The 23,315-nt window shown below is 38.6% G+C and overlaps 3 protein-coding genes across 3 annotated transcripts; 2 read left to right on the top strand and 1 right to left on the bottom strand.

Moving 5' to 3' along the window:
• Positions 1–827: 827 nt before the first annotated feature.
• Positions 828–5,010, bottom strand: PKNH_1213400 (KIR protein; the record flags this gene model as incomplete). The annotated part of the gene is made up of 4 exons (XM_002260150.1): positions 828–1,145; positions 1,442–2,353; positions 4,139–4,891; positions 4,984–5,010. 4 exons carry the CDS (start codon positions 5,008–5,010, stop codon positions 828–830), a joined length of 2,010 nt encoding a protein of 669 aa, XP_002260186.1.
• Positions 5,011–9,826: 4,816 nt separating this feature from the next.
• PKNH_1213300 (rab GTPase activator, putative) lies at positions 9,827–14,872 on the top strand (the record flags this gene model as incomplete). Its single annotated transcript, XM_002260149.1, has 3 exons — positions 9,827–9,976; positions 10,142–10,239; positions 10,411–14,872. 3 exons carry the CDS (start codon positions 9,827–9,829, stop codon positions 14,870–14,872), a joined length of 4,710 nt encoding a protein of 1,569 aa, XP_002260185.1.
• A 1,047-nt stretch (positions 14,873–15,919) lies between these two features.
• PKNH_1213200 (conserved Plasmodium protein, unknown function) lies at positions 15,920–23,008 on the top strand (the record flags this gene model as incomplete). Its single annotated transcript, XM_002260148.1, has 9 exons — positions 15,920–16,370; positions 16,594–16,801; positions 16,989–17,059; positions 17,283–17,401; positions 17,559–17,680; positions 17,788–20,748; positions 20,961–21,072; positions 21,189–21,827; positions 21,986–23,008. 9 exons carry the CDS (start codon positions 15,920–15,922, stop codon positions 23,006–23,008), a joined length of 5,706 nt encoding a protein of 1,901 aa, XP_002260184.1.
• Between the last annotated feature and the right edge of the window lie 307 nt (positions 23,009–23,315).

The following is a 23,315-nucleotide window of genomic DNA, read 5'->3' as shown; positions in this document are numbered from 1 at the left end:
AGAGATGCGCAGGGCGCACAGTCAAACACCTTCATACTGAAAAAGGGGGAACATTGAACTCCTAACATGGAAGTAAACTTCTTTGCCCTTTTTTTTTCCATACACTGCATTGTTGACATATGTACAGGACGACTACATATGCGAAGGGAGGGAAAAGGAAAATTTGACAGAAGCCCTATCTCAGCTGCAGAGCGTTCGACCTGGCTTTTGAAAAAATTTATATGAATTTGAGTGGGTCAATAGGTATGCACATAAGGAAGTGCTGATGTCTGTATATTCGATCCCCTTTCGAAATTGTCGTGATAATAATGTCGCAAATGTGTTAAGGTGAGCGGCCTCCTAGAAGGGGTGCATCACACATACCTTAAATGGTGCACTTCTCTTTTTTTGCCGCAATTTGTAGCGTGATTCGTTTGTAAAACATTTTAAATGATTATGTGCCAATGAATATCCTCTTGGGAAGAGGCCTCTCTACAGTTTTCCTCTAAAAAAGGAATTTTTTGAATTTACACCCATTGTGGTTCACTAGTTCTGTCGGCAGAACGTATGGAAGAGACTTGGCGAAATGTGTGGAAAATTTTGGTGACAAAAAAAAAAAAAAAAAAAAAAAAAAAAAAAAGAGAAGGAAAAAAAAAAAAAAAAAATGTGCGTTCTTAAAAAAAAAAAGAAGAATGTTTTTTTTTTTTTTTTTTCTATAAACAAAAGGGGTGTCTTTTCACCAAAAAAAAAAAGAAGAAGAAAAGTAGAGGAACGAAGGAAAAGGAAAGGAAAGAAAAGGAAAGAAAGGGAATGAAAGGGAAGAAAAGGAAAAAAAAGGAAAAGGAACATTATGTGGCATAATAACGTATATTTCCTGGTCTTCCATTATTTATTCCTGTCCGTGTTCTTCCTCTTCCGGTTGGTTGACGTCGTCGTACTCCATCATCATATATGGTAGAAATATCAGTGGAGCTACCACCTAAGGTGGACGATCCACCCCCACCACCACCGAGGGTGGTGGAACCGTCATCTCCTAGTGTGGAAAAATCATTCTCTGTGAGTATGTCGTCAAAGTGTTGACGTCCAATGGTAGATCTTCTTCCCCTATTTCTATTATTGCTGCCACCAAAAATGGATTTTTTTATTCCATCAAATATATCAGTATACTGAAAAAAAAAAAAAAAAAAAAAAAAGGGAAGGACATATACATACACATATATACATATGTATATATGTATATATGTATAACTGTATATATATATGTATATGTATATATGTATATGTATATATGTATATGTATATATGTATATGTATATATGTATATATATATGTATATATGTACTTATATGTATATATGTATAACTGTATATATATATGTATATGTATATATATGTATATATATATATATATATAGGTATATATATATATATGTATGTATATGTATATATTATAATGTACTTACTTTATATAAAAAGAAACTAATGGTTGGTATTCCTATGGTGGCAATGGTACCACCAGCTACAGTAGAAGGTGTGACGACACTTCCAGTGTTGTTGCCACCACTATCGGAACCACCTTTTCCTTCCTCAACAGGGACACCATTATGATGTAAATCGGGAGTGCAAGGTTCACCAGAACCGGAAGAATCTGGAGTACACGTTTTAGCGGCTACCGGTTTGGCAGCAACCGGTTTTGCTGCGGTGGCAGGTTTAACTGCAACGGTGCAGTTGGATTGTTGGGTTAGGTCACCTATAAGTGACTTATATTTGTCGTCGAAATCCCTGCAGTAGTCAGGTTCCCGAGTCCTCCCCTGGCACCGTGCTCGTATGTACTCATAAGCTCTTTTAGCGTTTTGTAGGTATTTGTGGAGTGCTGGGGTGCATGATTTTTCCGCACTTTCATCCCTATTTATTTTATTCATTCCCAGCTGTATAAAACTCCGGTCCCCGGCGTAATCGTGTAATTTTTTCATTTTTATAAAATCCAATTTCTTCATTCCTGCATACTTCATATTACACTCGTTACCTACATCCGAACCCCGCAGCTCCAAGTATACTCGATTCATAACCGAATAAAGTGTACTATGGCCCTCCGCCCCATTGTATAATTTATCCCCCAACCAGAAGTAGAAATAATCACACCACCCATCAGTATCCCCATTCCTCCCTACTTTATTCATCACATAGCACCAGGTATGTACAACCTTCTCCGCGAGTTCGTCATCCCAGGAGTGATTCTTTAATACATCCGTACTTAACTTGTTCTTCATACTATCGCTCTCGTCGTAGTTCCCATAGGAGACACAGTCGGTCCCTAAACTACCATCTAAATATACATACTTCCTCCCTAAACCTAAATTCCTCAATTCCTCTTCCTACAGAATGTGGTACAATTATAAAAATAAATGTGTTCTCATATCTTCCACATGCAATACGTTCAGTACAAAGTTCCTAAATGAATTTCGCGCACCCCCCCGTCTCCTACGACATCATTCCCACATCAAACCTTCCTTCGAACAACCCCCATTCCACTCCATGACAAAAAAGAAAAAAATGAAAAAAATTAATTACGTATTAAATATCTTCCTTCTTAGGCCCCTTCCCTCCCTACACCAAGTATTCTTCCTTTCACCCTCCCTAAAGCAACTAAAGCTAACCCCTGAAACCTTATTCCTAAACGCGGAATGTGACATCTAAACCCCTAAAACACTACTACAACACCACTACAACCTTACTTTTAAAACCGAAATCTGACTTCTAACAACCCTGAAACCTCCTCATCATCTTCATCGGCCCTCCCCCACCTTATTTTCTCATTTTTTTTTCTCATTTCTTTTTTTTTTTTTTTTGGTTATCGGGTTGTGGTCTGTAATATCAGGTTACTGTGTAGTTTCCGTTTCCCAGTATCCGCTTTCCGTGCCCTCCGATTTTGCCTTCCTCTCTGCGGGGAGTTTTTTTCCTTCAGGGAGTATGCCTGCGGCATTCATCCAGTGTTCTGTGTAGTATCCGGTTTGGTTCGTCTGCGAGAAGTTTTACCTTTCCCCCGTAGTCAACCAAAGCTAACCCCGAAACCTTATTCTAATACCCCTAAAACCTTATTCTAACACCCTTAAACTTTATTCTAATACCCCTAAAACCTTATTCTAACACCCCAACAACATTATTCTGACACCCCTAAGACCTTACTCCTAAACCCGAATTCTGACATATAACACCCCTACAACCTTATTCTAACACCCCTAAGACCTTACTCCTAAACCTGGAATCTGACATCTAACACCCCTACAACCATACTCCTACAGCCCTACAACGTAATTCTATATATACCCTACAACTTTATTCTAGCACCCCTAGAACCTTCTTCTTATATTCCTACAACCCTATTCTAACACCCTTATAACCTTATACTAACAACCCTCAAAACTTATTCGAACACCCCTACAGCCTTATTCCAACACCCCTATAACCTTATTCTAACACCCCTACAACGTTATTCTAACACCCTTAAAACCTTACTCCGACACCCTTAAACACTGAACCCTAAAACCTAAACCCTAAACCCAGAACCCTAAACATAAACCCTAAAACCATGAACCCTAAACCCTGAACCCTAAACCCTGAACCCTAAACCCTAAACCCTGAAACCCTGAACCCTAAACCCTAAACCCTGAACCCTGAACCCTGAACCCTAAACCCTAAACCCTAAACCCTGAACCCTGAAACCCTAAACCCATGAACCCTAAACCCTGAACCCTAAACCCTGAATCCTAAACCTTAAAACTTAAATCCTTTAACCCTAAACCCTAAATCCTAAAACCATGGATCCTAAACCGTGAACCCTAAACCCTATGAACCCTAAACCCTATGAACCCTAAACCCTATGAACCCTAAACCCTAAACCCCGGAACCTCCCTCCCATACTATGGAACCTTACTCCCTTTCCTTGCTTCTTAGATCATTTTTCCCTATCCTGAGACACCTTTCCTTCCTCTAGGAGATTCACTATACACTCACACCCTATCATCAATTTTCCATATATTCCCTCGATATACGAACGGTCCCCCTTCTTATTATTCTTTCATATTCGTCCTTTACAGACAGAACTCTTCTACATTTATCTCCTCCCTCCTATATTCCATTTTTAATTTTTAGAGACTTACCTCATCAGATGAAATTCCAAGGAACTCAGGATCAACTTGCTCCTGGTTGTCCGTGACAGTTGCAATGGCGCCATGAGCCAGACCGTGAGAATCAAGAGGCTCCTTCGACAATTCATCGGAGTTGGTACACTGCAGTTGTGATCTCTTTGCTTCATTACAGTAATCTTCATTCCCGCCCTCTTTCCCTTTAAACCAAGTGCAGTATGAACCACTTGCATTGGGCCCATTCGCACAATCCGCTGCCACAGTTTCGCACGCTTCCTTAATTTCTCTCATATGTTCCCTATATTCTGCGTCACATAATTGACCATAAGTTCTTGCCTGGAACTCCATAAGATTATGATCCTCATAGTATTCGTACACTACTTTCCTATGTTTGAAGAGTCCCTGGCCAGGGCGGTCACTGTGGTACAGAATGTCGCAAGTATGTGGAACCCCATTTTCCTTTAACTTTGAGTAAATCCATGCCATAGTACTGTAAAATGCAGTACCACTCCCCACCTTGCGCGATATCATATCCCCCAACCAATAATAAAACCAGTAGCAAATTGGACTGCTCCATGTTGTATCCCTCCCCATTGTTCGATTATCGCACCAGGCCCTCACTACCTTCTCCGCGTTGTCTTGAACATTGTAGTTCCCTCTTAATTCGCTCTCCACTCTGTCGGCGGTATTTGAATTACTACAGAAATTAATACACCCATCTAACTTCTTATACTCCCTCCGGGATGTTAGATAATTCAAGTGCTCCCCCTACAAATGTAATGAGCAAGAAATTCATATATATAGGTGTACACCTATCACTTATGGAGGTGGAAGAAGTTCTGCGTTTGGGGATGGTTTACCGTGCGTTTCCCCTCTCCTCCTGACATTGTTACTTCTCATTCTTATTTGTGCTATAAAATTATGCAACAGTTCTGTACCCCCCACACCGGTATTCATAGAAAACATATATTTGAGTATTCTCTCTCTTGCTTGATTATGAATATGAATATAAAATTTACACTCTCCCAAGAAATGAACTCCTTCCTCCCACTTTCTTAGTAAAAATAAAAAATTCCTACATACATATATATGCAGAAGGTCACCACATGTATGTAATATATTGGAGAATAGGAATAAATATGTTCCAAGGAATTAAAAAATTAGAATGTAAGGGGGAAATCCAAAAATTCCATATATATATTTCTTCCGGTTTTACATTACCTATAATACTGAATTGTACATTACTGAACAATATTATACGGTTTATAACACTGTATTACAACTGAACCCATTTATTCCCTACTATATATTTAAGAACAAAGAAATATTCATCACTAGAAATCCTTGAGCACGCATAACCCACTCACGCTGTGCATTACTATTTTATATAGGGATAATTGAAAGTTCCCCTAGCATATATATGTAGTACCTACATATAGAAAACGTACCAAATTCTTTTTCTCCTTCATTACACTTTAAACCTCCTTCCTTCTTTCATCAGCCCTTAAAACCTTCCTTCTTTTTCCCCCATTGAAAAACATCCACCTTCATTCTCTCAAAAAAAGATATAAAAAAAAAAAAAAGGTTCTTTCTCTTCCCCTAAAGGTGGCTAAAATACCAGGCCATATATTATTGTTGTTCTAACCCTAAACCGAGGAAAGAACCTTTCTTCCTATTTTCCGTCCTTTAAGGAACATTCTTTCCTTCTCTCCTTAAGAAATCTTTTTTCCTTCCCTTTAAATCTTCTTTCTTCTTTTCTCCCATAAGAAACCTTCTATCTTTATCCTCCCTTAAAACCTATAAAAAGAACAGGTTCTTTTATCCCCTAAGGAGAATAAAATACCAGGCCATATCCTGTTGTTCTAAAAACGGAAGAGAGAACGTTCTTTTTCTTCCTCCTTTAAAACTTCCTTCTTTCATTCCCCCTTAAAACAAACTTTCCTTCCTTTCCCTCAGGGTGGCTAAGTGCCAGGCCATATTGTTGTTCTAATAACCTAGGAAAGAACCTTCTTTCCTTTCCCCTAAACCTTCTTCTTCTTCCTCCTTTAAGAAACCTTCTTTCTTCTTTTCCTTCCCTTTAAGAAACCTTCTTTCTTCTTACTTTCCTTTGAGGAACCTTCTTTCTTCTTTTCCAACTTTGAAAACTTCTTCTTCTTCCCTTAGGGAGTTAAGTACCAGGCCATATTGTTGTTCAAAAAACCGAAGAAAGAACCTTCCTTTCACCTTCCTTCCCTTAGACAAAACATTCCTCCCCTCCTTTAAACCTTCTTTCTTCTTTTGCTTCCCTTTGAAAACCTTTTTCCTTCTTTCCCTCCCTTAAACAAAAATTTCCTTCATATTTTCCTTCCTTCGAGAAACCTTCCCTTTCCTTCTTATATTATTGTTTTTTTTGGCAATGAAAATAAAAGAAAGGAACAGAAAAGAAAAAGAAGAAGGAAATAAAGAAGGAAGAATAAGGGAAGAAATTAAAGGCTATAGGGTGTTGGAAATAAGATTTTAGGGTATAGGAATAATGTTGAAGGGTATAGGAGTAAGGTTTTAAGGATACAGGAGTAAGGTTCTAGGGTATAGGAGTAAGGTTCGAGGTTTTAGGTGTAAGGTTCTAAGAGTATAGGAGTAAGGTTTTAGGGTATAGGAGTAAAGGTTTTAGGGATGTTGGAACAAGGCTTCAGGGAATAGGAAGAAGGTTTTAGGGTATAGGAAGAAGGTTTTAAGGGTGCCAGAATAAGGTTCCCAGGGTGTAGGAGGAAGGTGATAGGGGTGTTGGAATAAAGGTTGTAGGGGTGTTGGAATGATGTTGTTCGGGGGTGTTGGAATGATGTTGTTGGGGTGTTGGAATGGTGTTGTTGGGGTGTTGGAATGATGTTGTTGGGGTGTTGGAATGATGTTGTAGGGGTGCTGGAATGATGTTGTTGTGGTGTTGGAATGATGCTGTTAGGTTGTTAGAATAAGGTGGTGAGGGTGTCAGAATAAGGTGGTAGGGGTGCTGGAATAAGGTTGTTGGGTTGTTATAATAAGGTTGCAGTTTATAGGATTAAGGTTTTAGGGTTTAGCTTTACGTGCTTTATGGGGGGGGGAGAAGGAAAAACTTTCTTGCACATAGATAAAACCGGAAAGCCAGTGCAAGTGTATATGGAGGGAAAAACTGAACATTTAAAAGATAGAGTCTTACGATGGAACGCATCCATGTAACGATTTATGGATTGGCCAAGGCAATTAGGTGTGCCCGCGAACATCCCTTTACAACAACTTTGTCCACAATGGCATCAAGGTAGGGGGAATTCTTCACCAAGTAGTTTTCGCTACTTATGTTGTACTCATGCCTTAATGTGTTCCACCAACAGCGTTCAATAGACAGCGTCGAATAGACGGTGCTGAACTGCCCGTCCCGAATCAACTGCTTCGAACCAACTGCTTCGAAACAACCCCTCCTTCACCTACTTACTTCCCCACAACCCTATCACCCTCCAGTGGGAGTGCAGAATTTCTCCCATAGTCGAGACGTCCAAATTCGAACAGGGCCTCCTTAAGTATAGCGATATAAATATCCACGTGCAAATAATACAAAAGGTAAACTCCAACACATTCCTAAACATTGAAGATTACGAACGATCACCCGAGACCATCACTTCTAACATAATTGTAGAAGAAAAAGTAAATATCATGTACAGCACCCACATTATTCGCCCAAATATAAAAAAGAACTTGGAAAATGAATCCTCCCTCATTAACTACATAAAACAGTTTTATACGAAGCGGTGATTCATGATAAGATGATAAATAGGTTTTCCTCCCCTTTGGAGGAAGTCCTTAAAAATATGTTCTTTCTTTATAACATTTTCTCTTTGTCCTTTTTTTTTTTTTTTTGTTTTTTTCCATTTCCCCATGCTTACCCGTTATTTCGAGCACCGTGCCCACCCGTACCCTTCTCCTCTTTTCGTTCTGTGCAAATTATGAACTGAATTTCCAGCCAACTCACCATACACACTCGTTAAACTGCATGTTCGACTGTATGCGTCCACACCATGACGAATTCTTAACTTCATCCGTCCGTCATCCCGTTCGTTATCCCATTCATCTGTTCGTTCGATGGTGTGGCCCTCGAGCCACTTGTTATTTACATACCGCACACATGTACGCTCATCCCCTTCTTCTTATACAATAAAATATGAAATTCTTTCATGCAGAAAAAAAAGGCATAAATTCACTAATTTATCATTCCACGGATTTATCATTTTCCTATTATATCAACTTCCGAATTTCCTAACTCCTTAATTTCCTAATTTATCAATCAATTATTTTACTAATTTCAGTTTTTTCCCTTTTCCTTTAAATATTTTAAACAAGCGTAATAGCCACTTTGCCCTCATTTGTCTATTAAGAGAAAAAAAGCGAACAAGTTCACTTTCGTTCTCCTATTTTATTTAATTCCAACTTCATTTTAATTTAATTTTATTTCAATTTAATTTAAATTTAATTTGAATTTAATTTAAATTTCTTTCCACTTTAATTTTTAAATTTCGCCTTCATCGCCTTACTGTGCGTTTCCTTTTCTTTTTCTTTTTTTTTTTTTTTTTTTTTTTTTTTTACGCTTCACCGTCAAAACCCCACCTTTTCGCTTCAATTTTTTTCATGCATTTTTTTTCTTCATTTCAACTTTTCACATTAACCTTTCCTTTTATTTTTCCGTTACGTCATATTTCCCGTACCCGTATTTTATCTTTCGTTTCACCTTTTTCTTTTTTTTTCCCCCTTTATGTTACCTTCCGCTTCATGCACATTTGCGCTACCCCCTTTTTACTCCGTCCTTACCTCGTCATCCCCCTCCATGAGCGTGAAATGTGCCTCCCCATCCGTATAAAAAGGATTCCATGCACAAGTTCACCTACGCGCATCGCCCTAATTTTTAAAACACGCCCGTACACACGACACACATGTGCGTGTACACATGATCGTGTTCATATGTGCCAGTTCATTTGCGTGTGTTTATACGCACGTATACATATAGGAACACATTTTTTTGCATGTGCGAGTACTCTGCTCCACCTCCCCCTTTTATTTATGATTACAAGTTTCCTTCCTCCCCCCTCTTATTGTCTTATATCAATTTAAATGTTTATGAAATTGTAAATTTTTCCCTTCTTCCTTTTCTTTACTGTAGTGCTACTTACACATATATGAAGTTCCCTTTCACAAATATGCGGATATGTCCCTGCGCGTATGCATGTACATCCTCGTACGGACAAGCAGGAGGAGGCACCAGAGCGTACGACTCGGCGCCGATGCGTATGACACGACCCCGTGCGGATGATTTGACATCCTTCGTATAAGCTATACTTCCCTGCATGTTTATATAACCACACTCCTGTGTGTGCATGTGCGCCCCCCCCTTCTCGGTCATCTCCATTTGAACGCACATCCCATTTTGTAATTTAAAAACACTTCAAGTAGCTCCACTTAATGCCTTGTTCCTTGGACCCTCTGTTCTCTGGACCGCCATTTTCTATTTCCACATTTCCTCTGGGGTAGCAGTGCACCGTTGGTTGCATTCCATATTTAGGTGTCCCTCTCTACTTTGTGACAGTCGATCTACGTCTCTGTCCTTCCCCCCAACGCACACAACTATGTGTACGCCTGTTCACGCCCCTCCCCGTGCCAGAACCATACATATCGATAAAAAAATGTAGAAATAAATTACAGAAAATGAAAAAAATATACAGGGGAACGAAAACAGACGAGATATTTCAGGCGCAGAAAAATAAATACAACCATCTGATAAACAAAAACCATATTTACAACAACATCTACTTGAACTTGGAGGTCTACGAAAAATGGAGGAATCCTAACACGGACGTAAGTTGCGAGGATGATTGTACCGCGACAGTGGATTAAGAATCGAGGCTCCCTATTGAGAGGAACCCCTTACTTCCCTCGCTAAACATGCACATATCTTCACCCCTCTGGTGTGTATTTTTCATTTTCTTCTCCATCCATTCGCCTCTTCTGCCCCTCCATTAGAAGGATGAGCACAGCCACTGGAACGAGAAATCCCTGAGTCTGGTCCTTAACGCGGACTCAAATTTAATGGACAAGGAAGTGAAGCACCTTCTGAGAAGGTTTGAATGAGTGTTATCGTCGTGAAGAGTGACGGGGTAGCAGCTAGCCAATCCCGTGAGAAAAGGGCTAGTATACCGATACTAGTTCTTCTATTTACCCTATATCCTCCTATGATATACGTAACCTCATATTCCATTTTACTAATCTCCTCCCCCCCCCTCCCTTCGCAGAGGCGTGTCGGACTCGCTCAAACACCTGATCTGGGTGAGATCCAACGACGTAAACTACTTTGTTATAAATTTCCCGCACTTTTACGAAACGACCATCTACAACACATTCGGAGATAAAATCCCATCCATCCTGTTCAACGATTGCCCAACATTCTGCGGCGGAATCCTTGGGTTGCAAGAAGACATTATGTGTGTGCAGACAAAAATAGAGGAACTAGAAATTGAGAACCATGAGGATTATGATAATTTTAACATTAATGATTCTACAAGTAACATTTTACAACTTTTATTTAACAATCCAAATGAGAACGAAAAAAAAAAGGACCAGTATTTGTTGCCTGAACATAACTTTTGGATAGAACCCAAAACGTTGAGTACCCCAAATTTTGGGTTCACAAATAAAAAAAAAAAAAAAAAATTCTTCTACATTGAAAATGTGAAAAATAAATTGCTAAGGAGTAAGAGGATCGACAACTACCTGAGGGTCGCATCCGATTCCGTTCTCCCCTATTCGAGCAACTTCATTTTTAAAAATTTGTCTAATCGCTTCTACAAGGGTAAGGTGGAAAAGTTTGACGATAAGACTGCAGAAGAAGCAGATGGGGAAAAGTTAGAGCACAATACCACCAGTGATAATTTAAACAAGGGCGATATTTCCACCGCGGGAGGTGGTGATGTGAATGCACACCACGCCGGCAACATAGGTGTGAGCGACAGATCAGCAGAAGGGAAGGAAAACGTAAAGGAAGAAGCAGGCAAAAACATCGACAATCTATCTACAAATGGAGAGAAAATTCATAATGAGTCTGGTTTTAAATTGTCCAACTGTAGTGAAAGCGAAAAAAATATCCTCATCAAAGATGACATAATTATTTTTCACAATGGAGGAGATGATACGAATAGCGGCCCGGATTACGACACGGGTAGACCGGAAAATGAGAAGGGCGAAGCAACCCACTACTCCAAAGGAGGAACGAACTATGAGAATATGGGGGGGATTCACCCGAGTAAAATTATTGGTACAAATTCCCATGGTGACCAATCCATTAGCGCAAATACAAAAGACAATTTGCTGTCCACTAAAATGGAAGGGAAGGACTCAAACAAGGAGGCATACGAGTCGAACAAATATCTGCACATACAATACTACATGACGGAACAGTACATCATAAGTAAGAAGCAGGCCGAGAAAATGAATAAAGCGAAATTATACTTACGAACGACGAGAAAGAAAAAAATAGAGAAAGAATTAAATTACCATAATGGAAAAACCAAGTCACATTACGACGGGAATTTGCACCACGGAGGGATTCAAAACTCTGATGATTCGTTTGCAAATGGAGTAAGTGGAGAAGAGGAAAGGATGTACGGAAGAGGAGCTGGAGATGATAGCTCCACTTATCGTTTAAAAAAATATTCCAGTTATAATGGCACAAGAAATTTTTTAAAAAAAGCATTCAGTGTAAAGAGGGCAAATCAGAAGAATGAAAGGAAACTGTCTGATCACATTTCTTCTTTGATTAAAAGAAGCCTTATCAAGGACAAGGAAAAGAACAATATAATTCCGCAATGGGAAATATTGCCCGTGGGTAGTGGCTCTTCCGGTAAGGAGAAAAGTAAAAAGAAGAAGAACGAAGGAGTGTCACGGGATGATATCTGCATGGACGGATGGTCATCTTCGAAAAGTGTTGGACAGAATGACCCACCATCTGATAAATTGCAATTAAATTGCAGAGAGGGAGATCGTGCAAGGAGCCCGAACAGTGGTAGTGGAGGATCTGCACGAACCTGCCTTCAAGCAGAAAGTAGCTCATCCGATGATGGAATAGAAAGGAAGAGGGAGGACCACACTTACGACCCCAGACTGAGGAAACCGCAAGGAAACGACGAAGATGAGGATGAAGACGACGGAGAATCTATCGTGAAACTGAGCGAGTTTAATGAGGAAGACATGGAGAATAAGCGAACGGACACTCTCGACGTGAGCAGAAAATATATGAATCATCGAGTGGTCGATTTGGACAAGAAGAACAACGACGGAGGGAAGAAGTCTCTTTTTGGAAAATTGAAAAAAATTTTCTATAAAAAAAAAAAGTCGAAAGATTCGGAGACGGATATGATGAAATTTGCGAATGTATACAGGAGTGAAGGAGATCATCGTAGACAAGGTGGAAAGAAAAAGAAGAATTTCGACACGGGGAATGTATACGAGGATGGGACGGAGGAAGAAGATGGAGAAGGGAGGATAAAAACGGAGAAGAAGCATACCCGTAGTGGAGATCGTGGGTCTATTTTTTCCTCCAGCCTGAACAATACAGGGATGGTTACTCAATATAACACGTTTACTTCCATCAGAGAAAGCGGGTTATTGGAGAGGAATCGTCATCATGAGAGCCTTTCCCCGGGGCGTATCGAAACGGTTGGTAGAAGCAGGAAGAAAAACTACCGAATCATTATTAGTAAACACGAAAAGAAAGACCATGTGCAGGGACAGACTGATGGTGTAAGAAAGAAGGAAGACAAGAAGCAGACGTTCTTTTCTAGAATTGGAAAAATGAGTCCTCCCTTGGGCTTATCCTTTGAAGGAGCGACAAAATTGGGAGAAGGAACCCCAGGAAAGAAGGAACCACTATCCTCATCCGGCATGAAAAGGAATTTGATTAAGAATCCTACCAGGGGGATGGGGACAATGAGGGAGGAGGCTGACGCGGACGAATTGGAAAATTTCCATCTGCCGGCGAGCCACCCACTGAACGATGAAAAGAGCCAAGTGAGCGATGTAAGTGAAGGGAACGAAAGCGAACGGAGGGTTGGTGAAAAAATGAAGGAGAAAAAAAAAATAAATTTCAAGTGTGAGTCAAGGGAAGATGCGCACGCAGCGAGTGGTGCAGAGAATCAGGAAAATGCAGACCCAAGGAAGGGGTCGGTTTATAAGGAGAAGAATGTGAGTAAGACTGAAATGAAAGGTGACGCTAGCGGAAAGGAGGTCCCTCGGGGGAAGAAGATTCAAGAAGAGCAGACGAACAAAATGGAGAAAAAATATGCCTCCGTGGAATACAACAGTAAGGATAACCCTAACCTGGAGAAGGAGTTGTACAACAAGTTTTATGAAAATGGAGTGACCAACACTAACGGGGTTAACGGTGCGAACGGTGCGAACGGTGTGAATTCTTCCAACGCTGTGAGAAGTGCCAACCCTGGCAACCACAACATTGGAGGTGGTGCGGGAGGGACTTACCCTCCCAATGTGTACAACCTGGATGATGCCACGGAACTGACAGCTCTACTTAACGATAACGGCAAGCACGAAATTAAGAAGCTCCTATGGGCCATAAACAACAACTTTGGAAACGACATTGAATTCGCACCAATAATACCAAACCTCTGCATAATTCTCCTTATCTATTTCAAAGCTTCCGTAGTATATTGCATCATACACTGTCTAATAAAAAAAGGAATAGATACCATGAAGAATAAGGAGGTACCCTTCTTTATATATAAAAGAAAGGATTTTGTCAAGTACGTAAAATATATCTTAAATTCATTTATTCAGTTTCTTCCAAAGTGTTATCATTATTTGAGGACCTTAAATTTTGATTTAGCAGCATGGACTGCGAGATGTATCCAGGATGGCTTCTCCCGCATGCTTCCATTTGATTTTGTCTTAAGGATTTATGGAATTTATATATTTGAAGGACAAAAAACGTTATGTCTGTACTGTTTAGCTTTGTTAAAATTTTTCGAGAACGATTTATTGAAATGCACAAATATAGAACAAGTGGAAAATATACTTTATCACATTTGCATGCATCCATACTTAACAATTAATGAACTTACACAGATTGCGTATCGGTTTAAGTTAAAGAGCAAAGAGAAACAGCTAAAGTTTTCAACCAAATGCCCCTCTCCTTATCTCATGAATGTTAAAATGAAAACTTTTTATAGACCTAGACTGAATGATAATTCGAGATTAATAAATTCTTTACACTGGCAAAATATATGGGAGAAGATTCCTAGTAATTTAAGGTCCTTAGATCCTTTTTTAACTTACTGCTCGAAGAAGGATGGATACAGTTTTCAAGTACTTGTCGAAAGAACAGAAAAGAATAAAAGGAAACCCATGATACTTATTTTAAAAACTTTCGATTATGATTTGGTGGGTTTCTTTTGCCCCTTTTCCCTTACCAGAGATCTCAATTTTGTGAACTGTTCCGACAAGAGCTCTGCTTTTCTGTGTACCTTTAACACCCATTTTAAGTTTTACAAATGGTCAGGCAGAAATAACACGCTTGTGCTTATACGCGATGGAATTTACATTGGCGGGAACGATATCGCTCTCTTCATTGATAAGGATGTCAAGGTTGGAAAGACACACTCATCCGAGTCCTTCTTCTCCCCACCCCTTATCTCCACTGGTCGCGACTTCCACATTATGGACATCGAAGTGTGGAACCTGAAGTAGGCATTGGTCGCGCACAGCAGAACGATGCATTTGCTGGGTTCGAAGAGCGCCCATCCACAGCGTGTATGAAATATTAACAACTGTAGAAAGAAACCAAGAACTTCTCAAAGAGGAAATGCACATTCCTCCTTTTGATCACACACGGAGGGCATTTCCCTTTTACATCTTCACCAAAGTACAACCATTTTGTTTTATAGGTTCCCTGTTCGACTATCTTACCGCCTGAACAAGGATTTTTTTTTTTTTTTTTTTTTTTTTTTTTTTTTTTTTTGCACAATATTATTGCCTTTTTCGTTATTTTCCTTCCGTCCTTTACCTGTGTACTTTTTTCACTTCCCACATTTTCCTGTTTCTTCCCCTTTTTAATAAAACTTATTTAAAAATAATTAGCTTTAATATCCCAAATTGTTTTATACCAATTTGTATGTGTCTCCTCCTAGTAAGTGTAGCGTCATTTGGGACCCAACGGCATTTCCCCTTCCCCCTGCGCGCATACATACAAGCCATGTGTGTGAGTTGAATTTTTTAGAGGGAATAGGACGGAAGACCACAGCTTAAGACTCGTCCACGTGGTACGATTATGAGTGTAATGTTTTATAGGATTTATCAATTCATCTTAACCAACATGTAATTCTCCCATTCAAAGTTAAAAGGAAAGAATTATGAAAAAAAAAAAAAAATGACCCATATTGTGTTTGCATAAAAAAAAAAAAAAAAAAAAAAAAAAATGCTTGTTCATGTGTGCACAAAAATGTCTGGGATTTCCTACACCGTTTTTTTTTTTTTTTTGTGCATACTCTCCCCAGAATTCAAAGTGGAATCACCATCGATCACAGAAAATGAATCATCAACAGTTTTTTTTTTTTTTTTCCCACCACTTGTAAATTTCACAGCATGTACGAGGCACTTCACCGTGGTAGATTAAACTTCTGGGTCGCGGGAATGTAGCTCTGATGTGACTCTGCCTACATTCCATCCCCTCGGGTGGAAAAGTATAAGCTCTGCGCACAGTGTACATAGCACATGTCATGAGTATACACTACCAAAATGCAGACACCATCCCTTTTCTCGAAAAAAATATCCGTCTTTTGTAAATTCAGAAGAAATATTTTCAACAGCATTAACCGAAATGACGAGACGCCAAATCTGAGCACTATCCATTTGAGCACTTCCCTCGAGGGGGAAGAATATGCCAGAGAAGATGAAACGAACAAATATGAAGGAGCAGTGGATAGAGAAGCACACCTATGCAATGAAGAACATATCCCATACAATTTGATAAGGGAAAAGGATCTCTATGGAGTTAACTTAAACGTGGATATATTTCTCCTGAAAAATAATAACATCGTGTTTTTCCTGCACAATGTAATAAACATTTACAACCCTGTAATAAAATCATTGAGGAGTTTGTTTACGAAGAATGATTACGTTATCACTTGCTCAGTCTTGCATGAAGACTCCCTCATAGTTGTCTTGTATGGATCCGCTCGTTGTTCATGTAATGCGCGTGGAGGAACGGCAAAATGAGATGGTGCCTCTCCAACGTGCTGAACAATAGTACGCACACAAACGCCGCATTATTATATCTGGCCATCTCTACAATACGTTGAATTTTTCATAAGCTCCTCCAAGGACGGAAGGGGTTAATTTTGTTTGAACACATCCACGTTCTGTACAATACTGATTCTGCCCCCTCCAACATGCATACTCCCCACATGCAGGCATACAAATATATTGCATGGAAGGACAGAACTTGAAGGAAGAAATAAAATTAGATGATCTTGATTTCTACGAAAAAATTTTTGTCCAGAAGGATAATAACTACTTCGTGTTGATAACAAATAAACGGATATTGAAGGTTCTGGATTCAGAAAAAAAAACTTTTATTCTGAACATGTATCTGCATCAGGAATACTGCAACATTGAACAGTAATAAATATGTTTTAAGAGTGAATAAGGTGGCTAGACATCAAACGGAGGAAATGCGCTAACCCTTAAAAGGGATAGAACAAGCAATTGGACATACATGTGTGGAACATGTGCATTTATCCCTTCTTATTTACCCTTTCTTATTTACCCCTTCTTATTTACCTCTTCTTATTTCCCCCTTCTGTAGGTACTATGATTTTTTTTTAATTTTACGGAAAAAGAAGCTATTTTTGTGGAACTTGGAACGGACATACACAGGTGGGCCTCCGCCTTTGCGCATCGTCGGGGAATATTCTTCACAACCGTTACAAAAATATCAACACGACTTCGTCTGATGAGAAATTAATGTATTTTACTGATTTTCCGTCCACATAATGTCTTCTCATGCTTTTTTTTCTTTTCTTTTCTTTCTTTTCTTTTTTTTTTTTTTTTTTTTTTTTTTGCAAACACAATATGAGTCATTTTTTTTTTTTTTTTTTAGGCCTTAAAGTTAAAGAAAAGAACCTGGAAATTGACCCAACGGTGCAAGTGAATTGCTTTGGATTCTGCGAGAAAAATATTCTGATCGGGACATCCGATGGAAGACTCTTCCTACTGAAAGTTAGTTCTTACATGGAGGGGTGTTCATCATTCAACTGTGTAGAGCACATAGAATAACTTTACAGTGTGAAATGCATGGAGTGTCCCTCCCCACTCGTTAAGTATGCTAAATAGGTAATCCAAGGGAGATGCCCCCCTTTTCGCATGCATATTACAGGATCTCGTGGAAAAATGGATAATCAAAAATGAAAATGGACAAGTTCACTTCCACAGAAATATGTGCTACGTACATTACTACGACGGATACATAACTACGAAAGATGGGGACTCGCTCAAATTGTAAGTAAATTATGGGGTTACAACAAATACACCTTGTTAAAAATACTCATCCATATCAATACACCTTATTAAAAGTACATCCATGACGCGTTATCCCTTTCTCGTAGATGGGCCTGCGAATTCAACCTAGCTAGTCTCTCTACGCAAAAGGAATTGTTCGTTAAACTGGAAAAAGATGTGTCTATCCAAGTTAATATAAGCAAAATAATTTCTCATGAAAAGTTCTTCCTCCTGATCGATAAAAAAAACTGTACCATATATTCTTCAAAAAAAAATAACTACGGCGATTTAAGTACATTTTTTTACACACATAACAGCAAAATAAAAAATATTTTCTCCTGGAAAAATAATATTTTCAGCTTTAGCTATAATGGGAAAGTTTTTAATTACGAATTGGATGAGAAGAAAATGGAAAGGAATTATTGTCTTCATAAATTTCGAGACTTCATAACCTGTGTTAAGTACCTCTACTGTGAAAATAATTTTTTTTTTTTCTGCATTGGCTTTAATAATGGAGTTATATACATAGTAAAAATGAAGCAACTCTTTCTGGACGTTGTGACTTGTGTAAAGACGAGCAATAACCCGATCATCGACATTGAGAAAAGCGAATGTTGTAAATATATATGTGTCATCTCGCAGGAGGAGGAGTACGTTTTTTTTTTGTACAAACATGAGAATGTGTTTAAGCCATTGGGATATTTGAGGATTTGCGAAACGGAGCTGAGGGGCTCTTTCTACTTGCCGTCCACCCGGTCTTTCTACATCCTCGGGGTGCGCAATCTCCTCTTCCGGGTTTGCGTAGATCGGCTGGCGGAACACATATCGGATGGATCGGCATATACATCAGGGGAATATCCACAGTCGCCACATACACCAGGGGGTTGTCCCCAATCAGCGTTACAAACACCGCTACCCTCTGCAAGCGAGGAAAATCCTTACGATCTTCGCATCCAGTACGAAATCCTCGAGGTGAAGTTTCACTCCACGGAGGATGAGTCCTACCTATATGCCTCCAGGGGAAGGAAAAGCGCAGAAAACAGCTCGGTGATGGACAGAGCTAGTAGTCACACCGAATATAGCGAGAGCGAAGGCGACTCCCCCGTGAATAGTTCGGCTAGCGACATATCAGAAGGGGAGTACGAGAAAATGAACTTCTACAGAGATAAAATGAGCCTCACGAGGGGCACAGAGGAGGAGATAGAGAAAAAAGAATCCTCCATACAATTATCCATCTTTAAGAACAAAAGGAAGAACCTACAGAAATATGTAGAAACATTGTTTAGTGAGTCTGTGATGAACAAGCTGGAAAAAAGACGAAAAAAATATCCCACCTGCTTGAGCGTAAATCTGGAGAGGGACAAAAGGAAAGAAGAAGAAAAAGAAAATGCAGAGGAGGAAAAAAAAAATAAAAAAAATAAATTAAGCACTGGGAAGAGCCTCGAAATAAATATTTCGTGCTTAGCAAAAATGAATGATAATGGGTTTGTGCTAACAACTGAGGGGATAAAAAATAATTGCATTTTTTTTTTACAGCTTAATGGAAGGTGTAATCGGAGATACAGAGTGGAGAATGACCGAAGAAGGACCATTTTGCGTCCAACCGTGGTGTATAAAATTGCCCGAAAAAATTTTCCCCCAAGGGTATCCATAGTTAGCATGATCGTTAATGAAGCGAATCATCTACTCTTCTGCTTAACAAACCATAACAACATTTTTGTCTTTTCAACAAAATATTTTTTTCTATATTATCGAGTTAAAATCCCACTGTATGAGAAAGTTCGCAACATTTACGTAAACGAAGGAGAAAAGAAAAGACAATACATTTTTGTTAGTCTCGGAAATAATTATATAAAATTGGATTTTCACTTTTTCTTCGTACACCTGTTTAATGTTTTAAAGAGATACCATGTGAGTGCGCACCGATGGATACAACGTTTCGGAAGAGATACACAAATGGAAAAATCTACAAGCTCGGAAATGCCACACTTAACCATGGATTCCTTGTACCAATTTTTCATCGAAGAAATTCACGACTATATTGTAGAAAAATTTGTGACAAAAAAAAAAAAAAAAAAAAATATTATTCCTTTCACGTTGGAAGATATCCGCTCTGATGTAGCATTCCTCATGCAACTTTTCAAAAATGAGCAACGACTGGAAGGGGAATTATCCGGTGGCACCAGAGGGGGAATCCCAGAAGAGGAGACAACCCCAAAGAACCCTGAGGATGATAAGGGGCGCTCCGAAGGTAACGAAATTATGGACATTTGGAACTTTATCCAGAATAACAACAAAGAAGAGGAGAAGGAAAAAATTGAAGAACAGAAAAAAAAAATAAATCTTATTTTAAATTACGACCAACGTAACATGATTACCATCTTTAACACGAATGAGGCGGTCCAGGATGAAGACATTCTGTACAGTTTACGAGAAATGAAAGAAGCAAAGGAGAATGAAGAAAATGTAAAGAGGGCACTTTTACATAAAAAAAATATGAACATGAAAATTAACAAACTAAAAAAAAAATATACAAAATTTTTAAAAAAAAAAAAATTTCTCATTGATGTAGACATGTCCAAAAGGATCTACAAACACCTCAAGGACAAAATAAAAGAATATGAAAAAGTATTCACGTACAACCAACGCGAGTATGATGAAAGAATTCGCTATCTTATCCGGACATATCAACGATTGAAATGTTCTAGACACACTCTAACTTCCCATGAAATGGATGGAAAAGCTCCACTAACTATGACGTGCATAAAAATGTACTTGAAAAATAACCGCCTGAACGAATTTGTAAAAAAAAAAAAAAAAAAATCCAACAAGAGGAAAATTAAAAATGAAGTCCAACTTATGAACGAAGTGAATCAGTGCCTCCATCAATTTAACGACAACAGACAGAAAAATCAAAAGCTAAAAATTGTAAATAATGAAGAAAAAATTGAAGAAATATGCCAAAAGAAAAAAATTATTAAAATGTATGAACATGTACTTGCTCAGCTTGACCAGATGGAAAAGGCTGCCACGCCCCCGCGCCCCCCCCGAAGGATATCGAGCATAACGTATGGGTGATCTCAATCTCCCGTCCGAGAGAATGCCATCCCATTACTCCTGTCCCATTATTGCATTACAAAGCAGATGGCTTTTTCCCCCAAGGCACATACATGTGTAGCATTATTTCTCCTCTAATGATACCCTCTCCTGAGATATAGATACTTTATCATTTTTTTTTTTTTTTTTTTTTTTTTTTTTTTTTTTTTCTCTCACCGCTTAGGGAGATCATTAGTAAATACGAAGAAGACAAGAGGAAGCTCGTGCACCAGATTAATTTCATCAAGGAGATGTTCAACGAGGATTTTCGTGCGGTGATGTCACAGATGGAGGAGGTACATTGGGAGTAAAAGTGGGATGTGAGTATTCCTACTGTTGTGTCCTTTTTTCTGCAGTTTCAATTTTTGCATTATCATGTTTTCACCCCCTCCCCAACAAATTGCTCCTCCAGCGAATGGCGCAGATGCACGATGAAGTACTTTTTTTGAAGGAAGCCCTGAAAAAGGAGAAGGCACCATGCGGTAAAGCGGAACAAGGGGAAGGAATGGAACCTGAAGTGAAGAGTGCTTGTCCTTCTTATGATCAGATGGAATCCCCCTTGCCAGAAATGGCTACCTCCCCCGAGATGGCCCCTTCCCATTCGAAGCAAGTGGACACCACGCGTGGGTCAGAGAAGGCAGCATCTTCCATGCTGAATCATCTTGAACAGTTTATCCTAAAGAAGAAAGGAACATGCGTGGCGAAAATAAAAAATATCAATTTTGAGCGGAACTACTTTGAAAGGAAAAACAAAGATTACAAGAAAGAGCAGATCGAAAGACAGTTGGAAAAAATCAGAAAGAAATTTGCTGAAGAGGTAAGGTTGCTACACATGAAGAAGGTAGAAGCCATTCGGATAATAAAATTTATTTCCCTCAAAATTGTTTCCATAGATGAAAAAAATAGTATATTAATGCAGTTGCGAAAGAGGGAGGTGAAGTTAAAGAAGCAAAGGAAGGTGTTTACAAAAGAGTTGAGCATCCTGGATAATCAGATGAATACATATATTCAGGAAATGCAAATGTTGGTCTACGAGTTGGATTGCCACAATGTGAGTGCCAACTTGCCCATGTTATTTTTCAAAAGAAAATTTTCCTCCATAAGACAGACGAAATACTTCGCCCTGGAAGGGAGTGGTAAAACATGCAACAAGTTGTATATGAGTGTGCCTCAATCACTACACCCCTGTTTTTGTACCATTTCGCACAGGAACAAAAGGATAAAAACCTCCAAAGGGTAAAAGAAATGATAGGAGAAGACAGCCTCTGCTACAAGACACTTATTAAGGGGCTTCGGAAAAATCAGGACGAGGCGTCAGACGAGAGTGATGGAGGGTATTCGAAGGGTGGTGCGCCAGCCGAGGAAGAAGACGATAATGAAAACCCCGCGACCAAATGTGCCGAACTTGGACAAACACAGACACAGGAGAATGATCAAGCAGATCACGTGGATGACGCCGATCAGGTGGACCCACTGAAGAAAAATGGATTGAACAAAACGGAGCAAATCGAAAAAATAAAAAGAGAAAACATGTCCATTTTGAACGGAATAAACAACATAAAGAAAAATATAGAATATAAAAAAAACGAGCAGAGAAAATTACTGACAAAAAAAAAAAACATCGAGAAGGAAGTCCACATGCTAAATGAAGAAATGAAAGTAATTGAGGAAGACAAAAAAAAATATATCTCCCAAGTTAAGTTCTACATACTTGTAAAATTTTCTAAATTAAGAAATATAGACTATCTCTATGATAAAAAAAAGTACCGTTTAAATTTGAGCAGCCAGTGCGCTATCATCAGCAGAGAGCAGTACAGAGACATTATCGAAAAAATGGAAAAACTGATACACAGGAAAGAAGAATTAACTAAAATATACACAACGCTAAAAAGGGAAAATGCAGAATTGGAACATGTAAATAATAAGCTATATAAAAATATGAACGATAAAAAAAATGCACTAAAAAATAAATTGAAAAAACATGATTTAATTTTTGATTTTAACGATTTGGAAAAAAAATATCAGGAGAAAAAAAAAAAAGGAATTATACAGGAAATTAAAAACACAGAAATTGAGAATAACAGATATATGAATTTGCTTCATAAGGAACTCGCTCAGAAAAATAATCAATTAAATGAGGTCCGTAGACACAATACTCTACTGCTTGAAAAAATAAATCAGTATATTCAGGTGCTCAAGGTGAGGACAGAGCAAAATGAAAGCGTTGGATAAAAAAAGATGGGACTGAAATATAGTGGAAAAAATTGAGAAAAGGTTTCTCCACGACATTGTCCATTTTCCGTGACGCGCAGTTTTTTCTCTAGGGGAAAGAACAACGATTTCTACATAGCCCCTTTATGTTGTACACTTCTCATTCATTCATTCATACATTCATTCGTATATTCATTCATACATTCATTTTTTTTTTTTTTTTTTTTTTTTAATTATACTTTTGTAAAAACATTAAGAAAGGAAAGTTCATTTGATTGATAAGGGGAAGAAAAATAAAAAAATAAAAAAAATAAAAAAATAAAAAAAT

This window comes from Plasmodium knowlesi, assembly GCF_000006355.2.
Source record: "Plasmodium knowlesi strain H genome assembly, chromosome: 12".
Taxonomy (NCBI): Eukaryota; Apicomplexa; class Aconoidasida; order Haemosporida; family Plasmodiidae; genus Plasmodium; species Plasmodium knowlesi.
Note: the sequence above shows the minus strand (reverse complement) of the source record. Positions and strands in the feature narration are given on the sequence as shown.